Source organism: Callorhinchus milii, unplaced genomic scaffold (genome assembly GCF_018977255.1).
Source record: "Callorhinchus milii isolate IMCB2004 unplaced genomic scaffold, IMCB_Cmil_1.0 Scaffold2, whole genome shotgun sequence".
Classification (NCBI taxonomy): Eukaryota; Metazoa; Chordata; class Chondrichthyes; order Chimaeriformes; family Callorhinchidae; genus Callorhinchus; species Callorhinchus milii.
Genome location: NW_024704743.1, coordinates 59,261,777 through 59,285,412, shown reverse-complemented (window position 1 = coordinate 59,285,412; position 23,636 = coordinate 59,261,777). Strand labels below are relative to the sequence as shown.

The following is a 23,636-nucleotide window of genomic DNA, read 5'->3' as shown; positions in this document are numbered from 1 at the left end:
CAATTTATTATTGTTTTTGTTTCTTGAGATTATTATCAAGCGTGTGTAGTAAGGAAACTTTCCCAAGGTTTTGCCCTGCCAGGAATCGAACCCAGGTCACTCTCTTGCGAGGCGAGTGCTCTAACCACTGAGCTACAGGAATCCACTATATCTACACTAATCCTATTTCACTGCTCTTCCTCTTCCTTCATCCAATTTAGTGTCATTTTTCCTTGAGCACTTGTGCAGTTTCCTTTTACATTCTATGAAGGATTTAACCATTTCTGATAAGGCACACCATATGCTAATACCCTTAAGTGCAAGGAGAGTTCTCTAACCTCTCCCTTTTCTCTTCCAGTGATAATCCTCAATTTATTCCCACTTGTTAATTGATTCACTGTTCAATGAAAACAGTCTTTCTCTATCTATCCTATCAAAAAATATTCCTTATTTTGAAAACCTCTATTGCACCCCCACTTTACCCTTGTCTTTTTAAGATTTACAGATAACTGGCATCAAAATAATAATGAAGTGAATAATTTCCAAAATTCTGCATAATATTACATTTTGAGACAATCATCTTTAGGCTAAGGGCACAGCTATCCTCTGTCTTGGACAGTGCATATATACTTATACTCCAGCACTGACTTCCATCACCTTGAGAAATACACATGGTAATGAAAACACATCAATTTACCTTATCTCCAGGCAATCCTTTGCCATCTTCCCCTGGATCCCCACGTGGGCCTACGGATCCTTGAATGCCCTGAAGTAAAATTTCAAACACTCTTGTAACTCTGAACAGGCCAAAACAACTTGCAAAGTATTTATTAATAAGGTGATGGTTCTGACAGTAGAAGCTGATATTCTCAAAGCATTGTCCTTGTGGCAACCTTAACAGGAGCCTAAAACTATCACATATTGGAAATTCTTTTCTCACCCAAAGGACAAGCCAATTAGCACTTTTTTTTGTCAGCCGGGTGTCTGACACAGGTGGAAACTCATCCCCATGCTTAAAAATATCCAAACCAAACTGAGAATTACATGCATCCCACCTACACATGGAAATTCCAGAAATAGGTTGTTGGCATGGAATGAAGTAAGCAGGAAGCAGGTTGCTAGGAGCCAAGGTTTGGAGACCCCAGAGTGTGCGTTTGGGGTACTCCTGGAGTCTAAACAGGTAAAACCACATAGCTTGCAATTAGCACCACTGATGAAAAGCAATTATTGTGCAATCTAACCAGTTCACTCAATCGTCTGAGCAGAGTTGCTCACTGCTCCCCATAGATATGCCCGTAAATAGAATGTGAAATTCCTGTGAGTTAGCGTGACATACATCCAATTACTGACAAGATCCAGTATTTGTGACCGAGTTCTCATTAAAGAAAACTCAGTCAAAAAATAAGGAGTCTAATTAAGAAATATTGCAAACCAATCCCGCAAAACAGCACTTGAAATTTAGGTGATTCCTGCAAGTGTGAAATCCTACAGTATTGTACCAGAGCTAGGTTGTCGCCACAGTACCCTGGTTTACCGCACTCTGGGGATCTGGAATTCAGACCTAACCAGACTGGGACCACAAACCAAAAAACAAAACTAAACAAACATGTCTGTGGACTCCCACCAGTGCAACTCTCCTTGTGCATGTTCCCAACTTATCATCCTCGCTGGGCTTCACTGTGGTCAGGGATGTCAACTTTGACTCAAATTGTTTGAATCCCATGATCTTATTCTTCTGCTCGTAGGATTCCAACAATTACAATGCCAATACCGGAATTACATTTAGCTGTAAATTGTGGCTCACCGGACCGATCTCCCCCCCACCATTAGTGTGGATAGCCTGGGTTTTAGTATATTTGGCTCATGCAATTACCTGTTTATGATCACTCTGGGACGTATAGGGTTAAATAAACTGCTACAAGATTAAATCATTATCACCACTTGCCGGAGGGCCAATGTACCCATCTCCTTTAGGTCCAGGGGCCCCACGTGGTCCAAGATGTCCACGATTTCCCTAATGAACATGAAATCAACAGCAGTAGATATCAGTCCCAAATTACAATCATTGAGGCAAAGTGTTCAACAGTTTATCACGGACACTGAGAGAGAAATCTATGGAAACATTTCCTAAAACATTTGCAAAGTTCTTTCTGTCAACAGATTCGGTGGTAGTACAAAGGCAAAAGCGATCAAATAATCCAGATGGGGAGGAATTTTATTTTTAAAAAACTTAGATTAGTTCTGCGTAGAGCTGAGTTCTCATGGGGCAGCATGATGTTCCCAGCATCAAGATCTCATCCCTGCTGCTATCTTTAACCACAAGTGCTTCTCCAACCCCGTTGGTATTGTACTTCCAGGAATTTCAAACAAACAGGCAAAGGAATATTTAATTCAATTTAAAACTGAGGGAAGGATGAGAGAAAATGGCTTGAAGCACCCTCTTCATCTGACCTCTTTTGTGCCCTCCTGATAACTAGTTTTTAACTGAACATAGCTGGTTTAGAAAATAAAATGTGTGCAGATTTATAACTATTATTCGGACAATATTTGCTTGATGCCCCAATTCTTGTACCTTAGGTCCAACTAATCCAATTCCTGGGTCACCGGCATCACCTTGTGGCCCAGGCAGTCCTTGGTCCCCCTACAATGAAAAAATGTTTAAACCACATTAGCTTTTCATTCATTTTCAAATGGATTCCTGAAGTGTATTGGTTAGAGCGCTCGCCTCACAAACAAAAGAACCTGGCTTTGATTCCCGGGCAGGGTTAGATGTCAGGCAAGTTTCCTTACTCCACACGCCTCTGTTTACCTAGCAGTAAGCAGGAACCTGGTTGTTAGTCATTAGCGGCGGATTGCTTTCCAGGGGTAATAATCCCTCAAAAAAAATTTGGTCACAAATGACTGTTTGTGGGACACTGCTGTGTGCAATTTGTTGCTGCATTTCGCTCACAAAATATACAAAACATTCAGTTTGCAGTATATTCTGTGAAGCACTTTGAGACTCTCGAAGATGGGATAAGATGCTATATCAAATGCAAGGATTACTATTATTATCAAAGATCAGCCGGCCTGAAATTTATCCCAGTCTCGGATTGCATTTAAGAATTTTCCCAAATTCTGCACGATCTTAAATGTTAAGGTAATACTTTCAAGATTAAGATCTTGAGAGATTTTGGATCTTTGACAACCTTTCTTTGGATGGACATTGCTGGAGTGAAATTCCTCTTCCTGCTAAATGGTGTGACATTGACAACATCTGCAAATAATGGGGAAGCAGTCATAGAGTCGCTGCTACTAGTCTTAAGTTCACTGTATGTTACATTAGTCTATACGGCTGAATCATTTGATGGCTCTCAGTCACCAAGGCTGAGGTGCTGTGGATTTACTGCCTTTACAGTGTCAGGTGGAGCTATATGTACAGTGTGCACCACTGGTTGCAGCTCAGGAGCAGCTGCACATGTAGAAAACAAGCTACTATTTCCAAAGCAACAAATCACAGTTTTTGATTGGCATATGATGCAGTCTAATTCTAGTGCTGGGCTGCATTACTAAGCTAAGCTTACAGCCTACTCATGGCCAGCAATGTTGGAAAAATTTGCAGAAATCCCCATGTCTGTATATTTGCAGCTCTTTGATAGCATTTTAACAGTCAGACTGTTCTCTTACCTTTGCTCCTGGAAGTCCTTTACCCTCTTGGCCAGGCAGACCAATTCTTCCCGAATACCCAGGCTCTCCCTGAAATCACAACACATTTAGTTTAGTAGCAACATCTGTCAAAATTTTCATTCTGTTACAGAACTATTAAATACAGGTACCACTGGAAGAACTTTTTACTTAATGTCACTACCTCTGGTCACTGGAGAAGGGGAAAAATATCCGACGAATGCAAAAAGTTGCCTGCTGTAACATATGGATGTGAGGACAGGACTGAGGTTATCTTCGATACTCCTTTCAGTGAATGTCTGGCCGACACTGAGGGCTTTAGCTCACACCTGAAGAACCATTCAATGGGCTGTGGAAACACACCTCAGCAAAAGCCTTCCCCTTCAGGGGCAAGAAATTGGGAGGAAATTTGCTTGAAGCCACCATTTACTTTCCTTCATTTTGCCAGTTTCCAAAGTAGAAGTAAGAATGAGTGCTATTGAGTGCGGTCATCAAAGCCTTTCATCACTATGATAGGCAGGGCAAGCCATCAGACTAGTTACAAAATCTCATTGGAGTGGTAAGCAAACAAAAATGGTAATCCTTTTTTATATCAAATCTGAGAAATGCCACAAGTAAATAATACACCCTAAATGTCTTCAAAAGTTTGGATTACATGCTTTATTACTGTGAGAAAACTATTCATTTTACAGCTAAGCAGCCTCTTTGTCTCTCTTCCCCATTTGCTCCCCTCTTCTCAAGAAGCTGTTGTTTTGTACTGTGGCACCTGACTGTGTGAGCAGCCAGCCCCGTCTGTGTAGTGTGGGTTGGGGCTTTATGGATTGTTATAACAAGGCTCTGCTATAGGATCATCTAAAACAAGGGTGCTAAAGTGATTCACAATTCTTTTCCATCATTTGGTTTAAAAATAACATTCCATCTTCAACTTTTGAATTAGTCCACCTGGAATTGTTATGGCCTACAGTTTAAAACACGATATGCACTGAATGTTTAATCAGCCTGAAAATCTTGCTTTGTGGTGATTCAACATTTAAAAACTACATACGTCCTAAGAGGATGGGCCCTTAGGGTAGTAGGACAATTTATCTATGCAAATGCTGAGGGACCAGCTATTTAGATTGGAAGATAAGAATGGTTCAAGCACTGTTCATACAGAGTTCAGAGTAGAGTGGTTCAAACAACCAAACCAATCCATATTAATACAAATGACTTCTCTCCAGCCAACAGGCTGCAGCTGCCTCGCTCTTCATCCAAAGTGTGTGGGTTATGTTTTTTTATTGCTCAAACTCCTGTATTAACACTTCAAAAAGTTCCCTTCAAACCAAACCATATGATGTGAAGCTTACTTTAGGTCCCGCTGGTCCCGCTGGTCCAGGAGGTCCACTAAATCCAGTGGTTCCTCTTTCACCTATATCACCCTGGCAGAGAGAATAAACGAGCCATTAATGATTCATACACGCACATTTTTCACTGGATTTGCATGCAGTCTCCCACCAATGGTACCACCATGAATGGCTCTGAAGACTGTAAAGCTATGACCTATGTGTGTTACTACCACCTGTTTATATTTTAGAAATATTGTCTTGATAACTGATAGTTCCATCAAAACTGAATTAACTAGTAGGCTACTATTAGCCAGGAGTTATTAATCATGGCACAGTGTATAATGATAATTGCATTTAATACAGTGCATGTAAGGTCAAAAGATCTCAAAGAGTTTCACAAGCAATTAGTGACAAGTTTAGTGACTCTTTTCCCCAGTGGTCAAACTCAACAGATTTTTTGCACAAAACAAGCCCGATAAACAACCACGAAGTGAGCGACAAATTTATTTGGTGATTGTTGCTCAGGAGCCTGGGAGAAACTCCATTCTCCATTTGACTAGTCTCATGGAATCATTTATACCCAAACAGGCAGATGAAGGTTGGGTGTAACATCTGAAAAACATCTGGGGATAGTTGATTCAGCTCATTTTAAACATATGTTTCAAAATAAGTAATACATTTGAGTTTTGGACTGATTTTGACTCCCCTTGGCTGATCTGCAGTGAAAAATAAAACTTAACTCTGTGATAGGATTGTTAAAGCGGTCTGTGGGACAGTACTGGGATTATTTGTGGTGATGATCACAATTCAATCTGTAACATTAATGAGGAGGGGGGAGGAAGGAGGGAGGGGGAAGGTCTATAAAGTACTTTACCTGCAGCACCTGCCAAAAACAATGCCCCAGATAGAAACATGGAAACCCTGCACAGTGCATGATCTTACTGTGTGTGTTGTTTGTGTTACAAAAAATATCTTTCAAATTAAAATTGAATTAAAGAACATTCCAAAATTCTGTGCAGTCTTACCTATTAAGCCAATCGTTTTAAGGCTAAGATCATGACAAACTCTGGACATCTTTTAAGTGATTAGAAAAGCTAGGGTTCCTCTATCTTGAAAGAAGACGCCTTAGAAGGGATCTCATAGAGTGTATAACATTATCAAAAGGAATTGAAAAAGTAAACCCAGAACAATACTTAAAAATGCAATAAGACAGTAGAACAAGAGGTCATAGGTTTAGAGTTGCACAGTGCAATTTCAGGATAGACACAGAGAGTGTTTCTTTACCCAGAGAGTAATCAATGACTGGAAACATTGAGGCCAAGACACTGGATTCATTTAAAAAAGCAACTTGGTGTTGTGATGGGAGGAGGGTAGAGTGAGTTCTGGACGAATGATCAGATGGGCCAAAGGGCCTTCTTCATCCAAACCGATCTTGTGATACACCATAACGCAACACAATAATGTGACATTTACCTTTTTACCTGGTTCTCCTTTTCTAGTAAGCCCTGGGGGCCCGGTTGGGCCTTGGTCTCCCTGTTCTCCCTGGAGAAATAAAATAAAAATTCACTGTAAATTAGGAACATGGGAAAACACAGGAAAACATTAACTGGTGGTCAAATTGAAAACGTTGAAGCCATGGCATTTGCACTCTGTGATTGTGTCATGATGCCCCTATCAAATGGAATCTCCTCCCTGTACCTCTTTGTCTTGGCCCCTCTTTGTGTCTTTAAATCCCACCTAAAAACCAACCTCTTCGATGGACACCACAATGGTAACCTTCTCCCTTCATCCTCCTCACCTTTTCGGCATCCACCCCTTTCTTCATGAAACGCTCAAGACATAATCCTATATGAATGTAAATTGGCGTTGTCCTTTTTGTCATATTACCAGCCGATTATGTTTTTCTCAACAAAATTTTAACGACTCGATAGCGGATCCATCTCATTTCCTTTAGAGTACTTGACAGCTGAGAAAACAATCATTCTCTCTTTCTGGGCTGAATTCAAATCCCAGTCCCTGATGTGAAAGAACATTGATCTGACATATTGTACATCTCAGGTCGGCAAAAGCCAACTTTTAAAGCATAACAGCTTAGGTTACTAAACAGAACAACAAACAAAAAACTCCACATTGATTCATCACATATCTCCACTACTACAAACCCAGTCTCCTTCCCACAATGGACAATTTTGCCTTCTCTCCCCCTCATCCGCAATAGTTCACTTCAATCTGCACGTACCTCAAAATCCTCCAACAATTATTTTCTCTTGTGGGTCTGTTCCACGTATCCACTATGGTTTGGGGGAAATAACCTTCTAATTTATAGTCCCGTTTAATTTTAACGCTATGCTCTCTAATTTGTAAGTCGAATATCCAGTTCATGTACAGATACTCCATCTGTATTTCTAATTATTTTAAAGAGTTCCATCAAAAAAGAAACAGATTTTAAAGTGGAAAATAATTAGAATCGAGGTCTGTGAAGAAGCGGGTTGTCACAGTCACAAAAAAATAAATATTTTTTAAAAATACAAAGGGAAGAATGGAGAAGTAATGTAAATATTTAAAGTATTTTCTTTTTCTTTAAAATTATGTTTGTTTAGTAGTTTAGGGTCAAAAGTGGAAAATGTGATATAAAAGGTGGCCTTAAAACTTGTCCTTAGTGACAGATTTGGTAACAGATACTTCCCAACTCTCACCACAGGGCATTGATTGATTATTAAATATTAATTTTAGTACATCACATCCTATTTTGTTATCACATCACATCCTGTATCACCTCACCTCCACCACCACTAACAATGCAGTAGTCAGCCTATCATTTAGTCCGAGTTGCTTCATTGACATAACATTGTGGCATGCAATGATAATAATCCTTGCTTTTTGATATAGCGCCTCATCACATATTCGAGACATCTCAAAGCGCTTCACAGAATACACTGTAAAGTGAATTTACTGTATTTTATGGGCGATGTCACAATGCAGTAGTAAAAGTGGACAGAACCATCGGCCCATGAAGGCGGGAGTTTCTGTCAACGGGTCAGCATTCTAAAGGCTAACTTTACAACTTTGTTTGTTTGTTTGTTCAAAGTCTTCAGAAGTTGGTTTTGAATGAATGTTAAAATCAGCCGCGCAGAGCACTTTATGAAGCTGTAATTCTTTACATATGTATCACATCCGCCCTCCTTTCTGCTTTCCATGAGGTGGAGGGGACCGAAAACACATGTCCAACGTATGGAAAGAAAGCATTTAGAGGGACATCTGAAAGCACATGTCTGCACTTACAAAACATAACTCTCACACAGAGTAGAAATGATAAAAGAGGCCTGGCAATAGGTAGAATTGTCACAGGAGCAAAAATAAAGTTAATAACATTAATATCTGTATTCCACATAAATCTAGGGGAGTGCAAAACAAAGCTGGGGAAGTAGAATTTGCATGAATCTGGTTAGTTCAATTCAGCTGGGCAAAAACTAAAAACCTTACACAAAGGGAACTTAATAGGTGGAATGGGTTACCAGGTAGAGTAGTAGAGGTCAGGATGCTGGACTCATTTAAATCTTAATAATAATCTTGCATTTGATATAGCGCCTCCTCACCTCAGGCGCTGACAGCATCACCATCTATGGTTGCACAGTCCACCTCGCTAAGCCAATTTGGAACCTTGGCGTCTTGTTTGACACTTAACTATCCTTTCTACCCCACATCCGTGCCATGACCTACTCTGCCTTCCTCCATCGCCGCAACCTTGCTGAGCTCCGCCACTGTCTAACACCGCAAGCCGCCAAAACTCTCGTACATGGTTTCATTACATCGAGGCTCGACTATGCAAACTCAATGCTTGTCAACCTCCCCAACTCCTCCCTCCACAGGCTGCAGATCATCCAGAACTCTGCAGCCTGCATTCTCTCCCACACCAGGCTCTGTGACCCTATCGACCCCATGCTCGCCCAAGGCCACTGGCTTCCCATCACAGAGGATACAGTACAAGATCCTGGTCATCCCCTTCGAAGCCCTCCATGATCTTGCTCCCCCCTACCCCTGTGACTCCCTAACATCCTGCTTGCTCCCTCCGCCCATTGGCTCCGGCCTGCTTCACGTCCCCTGCCTCGCTTGCCCCACTATTGGTGGGCGGGCCTTCTGCCACTCTGCCCTCACCCTCTGCAACTTCATCCTGCAGTCCCTTTGCCTTGCCCCCTCCCTTGCCTCCTTCAAGACCCATCTAAAGACTCTCCTCTTCGACTGTGCTTTCGATCTCCCTGCTTCCTCCCTGACCCTGACCCTCAGCTCGGGTCTGAAACTCTGCTGTCCAGTGCCTTGGGACATCCTCCCAACATGAAAGGCACTACACAAATGTAATTTTGTTGCTGTTGTTTTTCACATTAGGAGGTTGTCTCACAGGCTTCACAAAATGTATTGTAAAATGTAGTGACTGGGAGTAAATGTAGGCAATTGTGGCAGCCAATTTATGCACAGTTGTGCCTCACAAACAGCTGTGAAGTGCATCACCAATTTTATTTGAGGGATTGTTGTCCAGGACACCAGGAGAAACTCCCTTTTCTTTTCAAACAATGCTGAAATGGTAGTGTATGAATTCTGGAATCATGAAATCAAGCAACCCGAAAATAACTCTCTCCTCTCAAGGTCCTGTGACCTTGTGAAGTAATCTGTTTTAGAACTTCCTGAATGATTAGCCACTAAATTAACAAATCTCTGTGGTACTGAGATACACAAACCACAAATATTTCCGATTTGATCCTTGGTTTGTGCTTTAGGGTGTTCCAAAGCAGTAGAACAAGAGGACATAGATTTAGAGTTGCAAAGCACAATTTCAGGACAGATACTGGGAAGTGTTTCTTTATCCACAGTGTAATTAACGATGGGAACAGTTTGCCAGGAATGGTGGGAGAGGCCAGGACCCTGGACTCATTTTAAAAAATAGCTCAATACTGTGATGGGAGGACAATAATGAAGGATGACATCGGATGGACTGAAGGACCTTCTTCATCGAAACCAAACTTGTGATCTTATGATCAGTATCCTCCGAATTCTACTAGAAAACATTTGTTGAATAGGCGCATCAACAAGATGAGGCATGGTGGTGGGACCTCTCTAAGAGATGTACCAGAGAGCTGCCTGCACTCGGGGAACTATGCCATAGCATGAGACATCACCTTCACTCAAAGGAGAGGAAGATATGGGGGGGTGAAGAGGGGAAGAGTATAAACGTTCACTGTACCTTTGATCCCACTTTTCCTGTATTGCCTGGCTTGCCTGGAAATCCTTCTGGTCCCTTCAGTCCTGAGTCACCCTAAAGAGCAAAGTAAGTAAGGACACAATTTGAAACTGGCTTTAATTTCAGGCATGTACATATTATAAACCAGAAATGACTGCACCACTTAGACTCTGCAAAGTTAATGTGAAATTTATATTTATCAAAAACAGTGAAAGCGAAAATACTTTTGGAAGCTTGAACCATGTACTGAATACAGGAAAAAACAACTATTTACATCAATTTAAATGCCTTTCATGTCAGGAGGACATCTTAAAGAGGTTCACACAGCAGATTGTGCACCTGTGCTGAGGGCTTCGGCAGGGGGACATGTGTCCGAAAACACATCTGAAAACTGCTCTTTCCTGGTCTGTGTTGGTGACTGGAGCTGCCATTTCTCTTGCCTCAAAGTGACTAGGGTGCAGCATCATCTACACAGCATTCAAACACACTGAAAAAGGAACCAAAGCTGTTCTAGGCTAGCAATTTTAGGGATTTGGGAAGAATTGCAGAGAATGGTTGCCAGCTCGCCTGCCAATTGTGATGCAGAGCAACTGGGAGACATAAGAGGCCAGAGTTGGTAATGGATGCATTGAGTGAGAATAGGATCACAAGAGACTACAGAGGAATGTGAGGACAAGGATATTTAATGTTCATTAAGTGGGGGATAGGGAGCTAGTGGAGGCGGCAAGCTTAGGGGTGATGGGATCCTGGAGCTTGGTACAGGACAGAAGTAGCTGCTGGAGGATGTGGAAGATAGAGCAGGAGAGGCCAACAAAAACGATGATGAGAAGTCTAGTCTGGAGGTGACAGACATGGGTGAGGCTTTCCCGTGTAGTGTCGGATTTGGTCAGAGACAAGTAAAGAGGACAAAAATACATCTGAGAAAGTTGGGAGCCAGCTATACAAAACCGTATGTTTATATTCATACATCATATAGACTTTTATATATATATATATGATATATAATATATGTAATATATCAATATGATAGATTACATCTCACATTACGGAATAAGACATTATTGCTGAAGTATTGTTTCAAGCTTACTCTGGATCATCTACAATATAACTTCCTCAAAGATTCAAGTTAAAAAGAAACACTATAAAGTACCTCATGGAACAAAAAGTTGTTTATTTGGAAGAATGCCTTATATTTTGAACAGTTTAACAGTTTAGAGTCTAATTAAAGAGTTTAAGATTATGATATTTACAATGAATGGAGTCTAGTTACTACCAGAGATTAACATTCGAAAGAGTGAGAATTGGAGGCCTGGACTCTAAGGCTGTAAACTTCAAATAAATTTCACTTCATATTATACATAAAAGAGACAAACTTCTACAGATTTCAACAAAGGGCATATTAGCTTTTACAAAATGTTATGCTTAACAGGAGTATAAATGGAACCTGTAAACAGAAGAGAAGGAGTCTTCATGAAATTTCTCCATCTATTTACCAATATATGATGAATTGAAATGTATCACAAGCCACTGACTTAAAATGGCTCTATTCCTGCCCCCCAAATAATGAGGTCAAAATTGCACTACTCCCAAATATATCCAGTAATTTATATAAGGAATGATATAAAAATATCTTCTGAAGCTTCCTGATGATTTCTGAATAAAAGTGGTGGCCAAACCCAGCTGAAAAGACCTGAGTGGTGTTATCTTGACTCAGGAGGGATAATTTTCAAGTCCCAAAAACTACCTTTCCAATTCGTGAGATACTAGCCTGAATAAATCTGATTCAGATTAAAGTCCCCTCAATAAGCCAAGAGAGACCTGGTGGTTGCAAGTGGAAAGGGATTTCAAAACACATTCTGACACTGTTCCTTCAATGTGGAATAGATTTGATTGACAAATACCATAAATCTGACCCCCAATCACTTTGCCAAAAACTTTTGCATGAGCAGTGGCCATAAAAAAAATTACAATGCACTTCAGAAATTTGATTGTTTTCAGTTTTAAGATTACGCCTACAACAATAAAAAAATTAAAACATTTCTTATCATGTTGTTGAAATGTCTCAAATTATTTCACAGGATTTTAGAGTGTAACAATTGTGTTTTCTAGGTGAACAATTTTGCAGAATATCGCTCAAACAGCCATGAAGTGAATGTCAAATTTTCTTTGGAGGATTGTTGATTTGGAGGACATCGGAAGTAACTCTCTTGCCTGTTCAGGTGCCATGTGATTTTTGATGTCCAATCTGAACAGGCAAATGGCACCTCAATTGAGCATCTCATCTGAAAGACGTACGTCTGACAAAGCAGTGCTTTACTGAATACGATAAAGTACAGGCTGTGGGCATCAAACCTGGGGTTTGAACCCATAACCTTCTGACTCTGAAGTGAGAGTGCCATTACCTGGGCTAGCCTGATACCAGAATGGCAATGATTAGTCAAATATTCCATACTATTTTTTCTCAAAGCACATGGGTTTTCAATAGCTCTCGGTTTTGTTGATAAAATCATTTTTTAAAAGGTAATGGGAAGTAATCATCCATGAGGTATACGCAGGTCATTCCACACTTACTTTAGGCCCCGGAAATCCTCTTTCTCCTATTCCTTGAATTCCCTTTTCTCCAACAGGTCCTCTGTCTCCCTTGGGTTTAGAAAGACATTGAACATTTGTTTTAGTTGAAGAGTTATTGAGTTGTGTGTGATTCACTTTAAACCATACTATAGCTAGTCTGTTAGATTACTCTAAACTTACTATACGGTATAATACGTTACAACTACAGATCCATTAACCTGACGTAAATGACTAAAAAACTAATAGAATCAATTGTGAGAAGCAAAATAGACAGTTTGAAAATAATCTAATAAATTAGTGTGTTTAACAATACAATAAAAAATTACATTTGTAAAACGCCTTTCACGACGGGAGAATGTCCCAAAGGGCTGAACAGTCAGGTACTTTTTCATGACCAGTGGCCATAAATAAATGACAATGCACTTCAGAAATTTGATTGTTTTCAGTTTTAAGATTACATACAGAACAATAAAGAAAACTTCATATAGCTCTGTATCATGCTGTTGAAAGATCCTCTCACAGGATTATTTCATAGGATTTTGGAGTATAACAACTGTAGGACAACCCTGCAGCCAATTTGCACATTATCGCTCAAACAAGGCACTCAAACAAAAATAGATTGAAAAATATCCAGAAAGTGCTGGGGATGAATTGCTCATAGTCTTAAATAAATCATAAATAATATATTTTTTTAATATAACATCTTTCACGGAGGATGTCTCAAAATGTTTCACAGGATTTACTGTAAAATATAGTGACAGTATTTCTTATAGGCAAATGTCCAGTAATGTGGTTGCAGCAGAACTATAGGGATGAAAGGCAGTTTGCAATGTGATAAGAATCATAAGGACAGAAGTTGTAGCTACAAAGTGTCCTTAAAATCCACCTTTAAGAAGAGATTTGGGAGTAAACATCCCCTTCCCAATTTCAAGCGAGGAGCAGGAGCCACCATTATTCCCATCCATGCGAGAAGATTTTCAGCTTTGTTTCACTAGACACTGAGTTAATTCACTTTTGTATTTTCAGCTACGGAAAAACTCACAAAACGAGTTTCTGTTTGCTAGTTCTGGGTGTAGAATCTTTGTCTGTGTCCAAAGAAACTCTAGTTAAATTCCAGTTAATTATGGTCAGAGAACAGAAGGGTATGTTGGCAGGAGTCAAGGCATCGTGAACCCCAAGATGCACATTGGTATGCTGTGGGAATTGAACGAAATAAAATCTGCATGATAACAGTACGAGGGATGAGGGGGAGACAAGATCACAGTTGTGGAGGGCGGGTGTGTGGATACAGGGAGGAGAGGTTGTGTATAGGAGGGTGGAAGGGAGGTGGAGGGGGGAGAACAACAACAACAATAAATTACATTTGTATAGCGCCTTTCATGTCGGGAGAAAAGGAGGTGAGGAGGGTGAAGCGGAGGGAGTTATTAAGCCTCTCAATAGATGTGTTCAGGTTGAGGATCAGAGGAGAAGGAGTTCAGAAGCCTCAAGGGCGTTTGAGAGGGAGTGAGAGGCTAGTTTTCTCCAAGGCCAGAAGGAGAAAGTAAAGGGCAGTGGGAAGGGGAATAATGCTAATACTACTACTAACAATAATAATAATCCTTGCATTTGATATAACGCCTTTCATATTGGGAGCAGGTTTCAAAAAGCTTCACAGGATATACTGTAATGTGTAGTGACTGTGTGTTTTCTTGGCGAACCCAGGTTCTGGGAAGTGAGGAAGAAAAATTGTCAATGAGTAAAGATGATCTTGCTTTAAAAAATATCATATATATTACACTGCTGTAACTTTCCTGGCTTTTTTAATCAATATTATTTTACTTCTCGGTAACACCTTTATTACACGGATCTGAGCATCTGGATTACGGAGGTTTATACTGTTATCCATGTATAATTCATTTGTGCTTCTGGCACTCCAGATGATCTAGTCCATTGAATGTCAGAACATAATTGAGTTTTTACCTTTGGACCAGGAATACCAGATGATCTTGGTCCTCTTCGACCAACTGGTCCCATAGAACCTTGGCTGCCCTATGAGATAAACATGTGACTCTTTAAAAATGCTTTAGAGAATCATAGCCTTTAATCTTGGGCCACTGAACCCACCATTTTTCAGGAATAAAAATAAAAAGGGAATAAAGCGTTTGTGAATACATTCTAAAATCTAATAATTACAGATATGGATAATTACAGGTCAATCCCCACCTCCCCCATATCAGAAGACCACGTTTTAATGGAGGCTTGCTATCAAAATGGCCACCGGTCAGCAATATTCAGTCATTAGGTTGCTGCTGACGTCACTTCCAACACAGTTTGCATGTTCACTGGATGCAGGAAATGCTGCTGATGTCATTTCTCTTGAGCTGCATATGAGTGGGAAATGATGCTGACATAATCTCTTGTGTGTTGAACTTCCAAACTTCCGGTATACTGTGGGCCCATGGTGTGACCACATTGTAAAGTGAACCTGAGCTATACCAGAGGTCTGCCTGTATGTGGGATTATACACTGGACATGGTAACATGGTGTACATGCTTCAACATGTGAATGGACACAAGTCAGTATTTCACTGTTTGTTAAACCCCATTCATGGAATAAACTGAATTTTTCAGGATTACCAATGATTTTGAGATTAACCTTACCTCACTGATTCAGGTAACTTCCTTCCAAAGAAATCTATTAGGATTTATTGTCTATACTTTCACTCAAAACCTTGACAAATGTGAAACTGATGAGAAATGTTTTCTGATTTAATAAGAGATAATTTTGTCCAATTTGATGATTAATGTAATATTCCTGAGCATCTGCTGATAAAAATCTGGCAACATTAACCAAACACATTTTTATTCAGCCACGGAACATGTTTCCATCGTATGATAATAATACTGAGAAAGGGTTACCCTAATTCCTCAATGGGGGAAAAGATGAGCCACTCAGCATCAGGAACTGTTGCAAAGCTTTCTGACCAGCTCCTATACAGCACTGGTAATGACTACTGTAGCGGCAACTCTATCAATCTAATAATGCTACTTTGTGATGGAAATTAAACATCTGTCAAAACATACACTAACCAGCCAGCAAATAATGTCCATTCAATGGAAATAGTCATAGGAGAAGCTGTCTGCCTGCCAATGGAACTCTTGCTCGTTAATCAATTTCTATGGTGCATATTTCCTTGCATTTTCTCCAGACAACACAATGTGAAGTGGGTCCGCAAGTTTGATGTTTAGGTTCTTTCTGTAGACTCTAATTGATTTTGACTGGCTGAACTTCATTTGGTCCCAGTTCACCAAATCATGGATATCTCTAAGCCATTATCACTGTTGGAGGCAAACACTTGGATGTTTTTCAATCAATACAAAATTGGATTCCTTGGTGAATTAAAGATATCTGCCTTTTCACAAAAACTCTAAACTGAACCGCTTAAAGTCAAGTTTCACAGCTTCCTGATCCGACTGCCCATGGTATCCTTTGCCTTTTCAATCAGTGCTATGCTCACCCTTTGCCCTATATGGCTGATTAAACTATTTTTGGGGGTCAGCCAGGTGTCTGGCACACAGAGAAACCTAGTGAGAGTTCCACGTATGTATGGAAATTTCCTTTGCTTGACATGGACAGTAGTGCACCCTGCTTACCTAATTCTGGAGAGTTTAGGAGCAGCTTGGTAAGAACCAATGCTTGGAGGCCCCACAGGTTAGGTGCAGATTGGCAAGAGGCAACAGAACCCCAGAGAGTGCATTGGGATACTGGCGCAGATCAAACCAAAACAAAGGTAATGTGAATGACAAAGCAGTTAGTTGGTTCTGTTTTACCTTTTCTCCTTGAATACCAAATCCGTTCTCACCCCTAGGTCCTGGGCTTCCTGGAGGACCAGAACCTCCCTGAAAAAGATGGAATGTAAAATGCTTAAAATCATTTTATTTACAATATTTTTCTGTTTCTGAACTTGGAGGAATATTTAATCTCCATTTTATCCCCCAAATCATTTGGATTTTCTCTGCTCCATGTAACGATTTATTGTTGAACTCTGGGCTACTCAGCACCATTCACTCAGTGTGAGGGATTTGTCACTGGGAGATGACAAGTGATAGTCATGAGTGTTTTTTTATTGATAAAGCACATGGAATAATTACATTTTACATTACAGAATGGAATAGAATTACATTACATCCTCATCCTTAAGTATTCTTTCAGATCTATATGGGATGAATTCCATTTCCTCAGAGTATACAATTTAAAAGTATAGTATTATAAAACATCTGTATTTGGGCAAATGTTTTCCTTGCCAAAGCTCTGGAACCATTGTTGCCAACCAACTTTGCGCACACCTCTCCCTCCACACCCTATTCAAACCCCTCCAGTCCGGTTTCCGCCCTGACAACAGTACAGAGATAGCGCTTGTGAAAGTCACAAACGATATCTTCTCTATCTGTGACCAGGGCTCCCTCTACCTCCTTGTTCTCCTGGACCTCTCCACCATATTCGACACAGTCGATCGAGCCATCCTCCTCCATCGCCTGTCCTCCAACATCTACTGCACTTGCTTGGCTCGAGTCCTACCTTACAAACCGCCAGTACTACCTTTCTGCAAATGGCTTTTCTTCGTGCTTCCACCTGGCCACTTGCGGGGTATCCCGAGGATCTATCCTTGGCCCCCTTCTGTTTCTCATCTATATGCTTCCTCTCGGTGATGTCATCCACAGATACGGGATTAACTTCCACAAGTATGCAGATGACACTCAATTCTACTTTTCCACCTCCAACTGCGACCCCCAGTCCCCTGATGTTCTGTCAGTTTGATTATCGGACATCAAGGAGCTGGATGAGCACAAATTTCCTGCAGCTAAACATCAACAAGAACAGGAGCCATACTCTTTCTCCTGTTGACATCTTCTATCCCACGATTCCGACCTCCTCAACCTAACCCGACTTGTCCTTAAAACTCTCCAAACCCATGCGTAACTTAGACATCAGGTTCAATCCCTAGTTATCCTTCCTCCCCCACATCCAGTCCCTGACAAGCACCTCTTCCACCTCCACCACATTGCCCGTCTCCACCCCAAAAGTTGCCAATACCCTTGTCCATGCCTTTGTCACCTCTCGGCTGGACTACTTTAACGCCGGTCTCCCCTCCTCCACTATTCACAAAATTCATCTAATTCAAAACTCCACCACTCATATTCTCACCCGCACCAAACTTCGTACCCCGATTACTCCGTCCTTGCCAAACTCCACTGGCTCCCTGTTACAGAGCGGATCGACTTCAAGATCCTCACTCTAGTGTTTAAATCCCTCCATTCCTTGGCAGGTCCCTATCTCTCTAACCTCCTCTCTCCCCACAGCAGTACCCGCTGCCTCTGCTCTACTGGGTCCGGCCTCCTCCAATGACCCCCGAATCCTCCGCTCCACCATCGGCAGCTGTGCCTTCAGCCACTATGCCCCGAAACTTTGGAACTCCCTCCCTCAACACGTTCATCTCACCCCCTCCTTCCCCTTCTTCAGATCGTGCCTGAAGACCTTCCTCTTCGACCGCGTCTACGGTTATCTTCCCCCTCCCCCGGCTCGGCCTCGGGTTCCACCATTGTTAAGTGATCTGAGACGCTGTCCAGCCTGGAGGGCACTATATAAACTCCAGTTGTTTTTTTCAACTATTGAACAGCAGCACAGTTTAGGAACTATTCAAAGATCTTAGAGGATGATATTATAATAGACTTTGGAACCAGCAGTGTGTGGGCTGCTTATGTGGGGTTTGTTAGGAAACACAATCGCTCCAAAGGAGCCCTGGATTGTACGGGGGAGGGGAGGGAGAGCCTAGGGAGTATAAAGACTAACACAGCCGCTGAGCTCTCTTTCCCCTGGACTGGAGCAAGTGGAAAACTCTGCCATCTCTGGCACAGGGCCAGGGAGAGGTGACCGAAAGTGCTGCATACTATGTGCTTTGTTTATTAAAGCACTTAGAGACCTTATATGAGATAACAAGTGAAAAAAAGTTTAAGTATTAAAGAATGAATTATTCCCACCTCGTCACCTTTAAACCCAATTCCAGAGGGTCCTCGAGGTCCTTTCACCCCAGGGAAGCCTCGGTCGCCCTACAACAGGAAAACAATGTGCAAAGTTACTAAACACGTTAAGTGAATTAATGAAGAAGTGGAAGTTGTTCCATCCTGTGGTCTATCACATGCTGATCTAGTGAGCTCTTTGTTACTTGTTTAAAATGGGCAACCCCATTATAAGCAAATAACTAAAGGATTGCTATTTTTAGCACTTAGCACATTACATACCCTAGTGTTCCTTATACGTTAAACAGATCTAACTTACAACCTAGCTGTGAAACAATGTAAAAAGCTGTAGTACGAGCCGTGTCCTGTTCACACAATCAATATTCTTTCAAAGAGCCGGCACAGAGATGGTTGGCCGAATGGCTTTCCTCCGTGATGTAAATTTCTTACATTCTAAAAAAATCCTATGGTTTGTCAATCAGACTATCCTATCCACTAGAGTAATCCAAATCAGGCCAAGTATGTTTAATAACTTTTATGTATAGATTAAAAATCATCCTAGATTAAAGAATTTCACATCTCATATTATCAGTTGGAGTGGAATACATTGCTTTTGAACAATCCTCCTCTTACTAGGAAACACAGAACTAATTATGAAATATGATCACAGATTTCAAGAAGAAATAGGCAGAGAAGAACAGAAGGATTGGTTTGACGGCCCACACATCGTGGCCGAGTATACAATCCAGAAGAATTTTCTTTTCCAAGTCAACAACAGATTTATTATTTGAAACTTCTGGATTTCTAATTAGGACGATGTATCCTTTCACATCAACTATATTTAGTTTGTAAATGGAACAATTTTTTATACATGTGATGTCCTGTTTTACAGAAAGTTTTTTAAAATAAATTTACTGGACAATGATTTTTTTGGTGAGCTATGCTGTCTGTCCTTTATTTTGCAGCCTGATGAGGTGAAGTTCCACCACTGGAAACGCTTGCAAGAAAAGTTGCTGTTGACTTGCTGGCTGTGTGCATGTGTAGAAAGTCAGCTGGTCCATGCCAAAAGTCCAAAGGGTACCACATTTACAATAACCACGGGTCCACAGGCCACCCATATTTTAAGCAAGCTTGCCCTTTAGAAAGGCACGTAATAATGGGATTGCCCTACTTTCAGTGTAGCACTCCACTTGACCAATTAATCAAAGTTATTACAGGAGCTCAAAGTTATTATTTTCAAGTCGCTGCATCTTTACCTTTAGACCTGGAAAGCCTTTCCCTGGTGCACCTTCTTCACCCCTTATTCCTTGAGGACCTATTAGACCCTTTGAGATAGGAGAGAAGAGATGTAACAATCTCATATTATCAATTGCAGTGGAACACATTGTTTCGAACGACTCTTTTCTTACTAAGAAACATTGATACAGTTACTGGATTCCAGGTATTGTAAGAGATTTAAATATACTTCACACCAGAATTAATGTTCGTTCCCAACATTTTTCATTCCACTCAACAGGCTATAAATTCCAAAGCTCCATGAAAACACAACGCAGCATATGTAAATATGGATACAAACTTGTGACGCACAATGTTTTGACCCTGAGGTCTCATTGTCAGTAACTGAATCAGACTGCCCACTCTCTGGAGATATTTATATTCACAAATAATCAGAACCCACATGATTCCCTTTGTCATGCTGGGAGCATGGGAACATCACTTGTGGAACCTGTCAGAAATTAATAAATAAATCTCAGTGGTAGATAATAATAATCCTTGCATTTGATATAGCGTTTTTCACTTCTTCTCAACGTCTCAAAGCGCTTCACAGATACCACTCCATGCTTTTGTTTCATCGGGAATTCAGTGGCTTTTTAGCTTATAGTTAATAAAATTGCTTTCTTCTTGGTGGTTGTACCTATATGCCTTTGTATCTTTCAAGTATGTTTATATCTAATTATGTTTGTATTTGAGATAGCGCCTAGATTTACGAAGAATGTACAGCACAGAAACGGGCCCCTCGGCTCAGCCAGTCCATGACTGTGTTTATACTCAACACAAGTCTTCGCCCATTCCTTACTCCTTCCCGTACTCTTCTATTCCCCTTTCCTCATGTGAAGGTCTAGTTTCCTCTTGAATGCATCTGCACTATGCGATTCAACCACCATTTCAGACAGCGAGTTCTACAATCTCACCACTCTACATGAAGTAGTTCCTTCTATATTCTCTTTTAGATCCCCTAGTCACAATCTTATATTTGTGCCCCTGGTTATGGACTCTCCAGCAAAGAAGGATACAGCAGCAATGGAAGAAGCATAACATAGCTTTACAAAGATGTTACCTGGGCTGGCAGGTTACTGCTATAAGGATACACTAGACAGAGAAGGGGACGTTTAAGGGGAGACCTTATAGAAGTGTTTAAAATTATAAAAGGGTTTGAATAAGGTTAACTTAAATGACCACAGCAACATCATTTCACAAACACAAGTGTGATGTGGTTTAAAAGAGACAGGTAGATGGTTTAATGAGAGCACAGGATGGGTTGATGGGCAGGCAGATTGTCCAATGTGAGTGTTGGGCGGGTTGATTGGGGGTAGGAGCAAAAGAGAAAACTGCAGGGCTCTGGCACTATAAAATTTACTACTACATCACTGGTTCTAAAGTGCAATTTCCAGACAGATCGCAGGAAGCTTTTCTTTATTCAGAAGGTAATCAATGACTGGAACAAGTTGCAAGAAAGGTAGAATCCAGAACACTGGATTCACTTAAAAAGCAGTTTGATGCTATGATGGGGTGGGGACAGTAAGGTGTTCTGCAGGGATGAGATTGGATGGGCTAAAGAACCTTCTTCATCTAGTCCAATCTTGTAATTTGGGGATTTTGTGAAATGTAGTGACTGTGCATTTGTAAGGAAACGAGGATGAAATACGTAGAAAGAGCACATGATAATGAAAACTAATGGAAATTGACGAGGAGGCTCAATGAGCTAAATGGTCATTTCTAATTTAACACATTAGTTTGTTATGTTGAAATACACTGAACATTTGTCCCACTATCAACTAAATTGTGGAATCATAAATTCAGTGTTAAAATTTGTTGTCAGTTTTAGGAATGCAAATATAATTCATCAAAGAGAAAACATCGTAAAACCTTTTTCATGAAATTTCAGGATAGAAAATAACAAATATTAAATACTGCTGGCCTTTTTTTCACTTTTGTATCACTGATTTGCAAATGCAGTTTGAATAATATGAAATGAGAAACCAGAACAGCATGCAAAACGTCATCACTCACTTGAAAGCAAACACAATAAAAAAACATTGCTACTCATGGTCCCTCTATAGCACCATCCTCTCCTGGTTGTGCACATGTGTGGTAACCAGGTGAGGAAAGGTCAGACCTGCCTTCGACACCCTCTCCAGATGAGTGGCCTATAGAGCGTCTATGGAACTGTACCCTAGCAAGAGGCCAGACCAGGAGCAAGGTCATTTAGAAAACTGAACTCTGGATGCAAATAGAGGAAGGCAGAGCACGTATTACTCAGTCAAAAATGTAGTGCCAGGATGTGGGTTCAAGCTCCATGTCGGGACTTTGAGCTCATATAATTTAGGATATGTTGCATTGTTGGACATCTTGTACTTCCGATGAGATGTTAAACCAAGCATCTGCATCGAAAATATTGAAATATTTGAAAATATTCTTTGTGGGGGCTGAGAAAACTCCGTTAAAGGGTTGGTCCCCTTTAAGGCAGGCGAGCCATTGGCTTGACTGACAGGTCCAGCAGTCAATCAGAGGTGCGAATGCCCTGACGAACAGGCCGCTGACTGGAAGTGGGCGGGCACTGTCGACGAGTTGAGAGTGGAAGGAGGGGCCCTCAGGTATCATGGTGTCACTTAAAGAAGTGAGCTTTAGAGAGGTGGGGGTTTCTCCAGCCCTAGACACCTGCTGCCTATGTCCATCTGCCTGTTCAGGTGGATGTTAAAGATCCAATCACACGAGAAGGGAGATGCTCCCGATGTCCTGGCAAACAATCCCCCAAATAAAATTGGTCACTCAATTTTGTGGACATTATGCAATTGTTCACCTACAAAAATGCAGTCACCACATTCTACAGTATATCCTGTGAAGTGCTTTGATATATTTTGCTGATGTGATAAGGCGCTATATCAAATGAAAGGATTATTTATTATATATTTTAAAGAATGTTAAATTGGCATATATTTCACAATCTGTTACATTATCCATTCATTGGAATCGGGTTGTAACAAGGGCAAAGTCATGAGCACTGGAACAACCTTGAGGAAAATGACCCTCTCCAATGGGAAAAACAAGTTCAAGGGTAATGAATAGGGAATATGAACTGCACTATGCAGTTTCTCCAGACTGGAAAGAAGGTTTTTGTTCCAGAAAAATCCAGCTTGTTGCTGAGAGGAAATGCATTTTCACAGCTGCAAGAAATGTTAAACCAGTTTAGGAATTTGGTGACAGAAACAGCAAACATTCTCAAACTGTGTAGGAAATAAAACTGAAAATGTGGGAAATATTCAACTTTCAAATGTCTTGATAAGTTAGTACAACCTAATAAGAGAGAGTGAGAGCATTTTTGATGGAAAATGCATGACAAATGCACAATATTTGGCATCTCATTTATGGAGTTAAGTTTCTTAACTCTAATTTGTTGCTATGTTGTAGAAATATCTTCCTTTATATAAATCCATGCGGAGAGGCCAAAGAGAATATCCCTTGGCAGTGATTAAACAGATAAAATAAATATATACATCTTTCTTTTTTCTGACAAACATTCTTAGTAGTTTTTAAATCATTTGAATCTGAATAAACTAAATATTGAGACCACTCAATCCTCCTCCACCG

The 23,636-nt window shown here is 40.7% G+C and overlaps 1 protein-coding gene across 1 annotated transcript in view; it reads right to left on the bottom strand.

Annotated features, from left to right (window-relative positions):
* The window catches only part of LOC103185989 (collagen alpha-1(XXVIII) chain), a 91,105-nt gene that overhangs the window by 13,086 nt on the left and 54,383 nt on the right, over positions 1-23,636 (bottom strand). Inside the window, exons 14-25 of the mRNA XM_007904771.2 lie at positions 20,024-20,092; positions 18,789-18,857; positions 16,581-16,649; positions 14,731-14,799; positions 12,772-12,840; positions 10,204-10,275; positions 6,441-6,509; positions 4,989-5,060; positions 3,646-3,714; positions 2,552-2,620; positions 1,925-1,993; positions 677-745 (exon numbers count right to left, since the gene is read on the bottom strand). Of these exons, the coding sequence (XP_007902962.2) occupies positions 677-745; positions 1,925-1,993; positions 2,552-2,620; positions 3,646-3,714; positions 4,989-5,060; positions 6,441-6,509; positions 10,204-10,275; positions 12,772-12,840; positions 14,731-14,799; positions 16,581-16,649; positions 18,789-18,857; positions 20,024-20,092 (834 nt within the window). The remainder of the gene's footprint in view (positions 1-676; positions 746-1,924; positions 1,994-2,551; positions 2,621-3,645; positions 3,715-4,988; positions 5,061-6,440; positions 6,510-10,203; positions 10,276-12,771; positions 12,841-14,730; positions 14,800-16,580; positions 16,650-18,788; positions 18,858-20,023; positions 20,093-23,636) is intronic.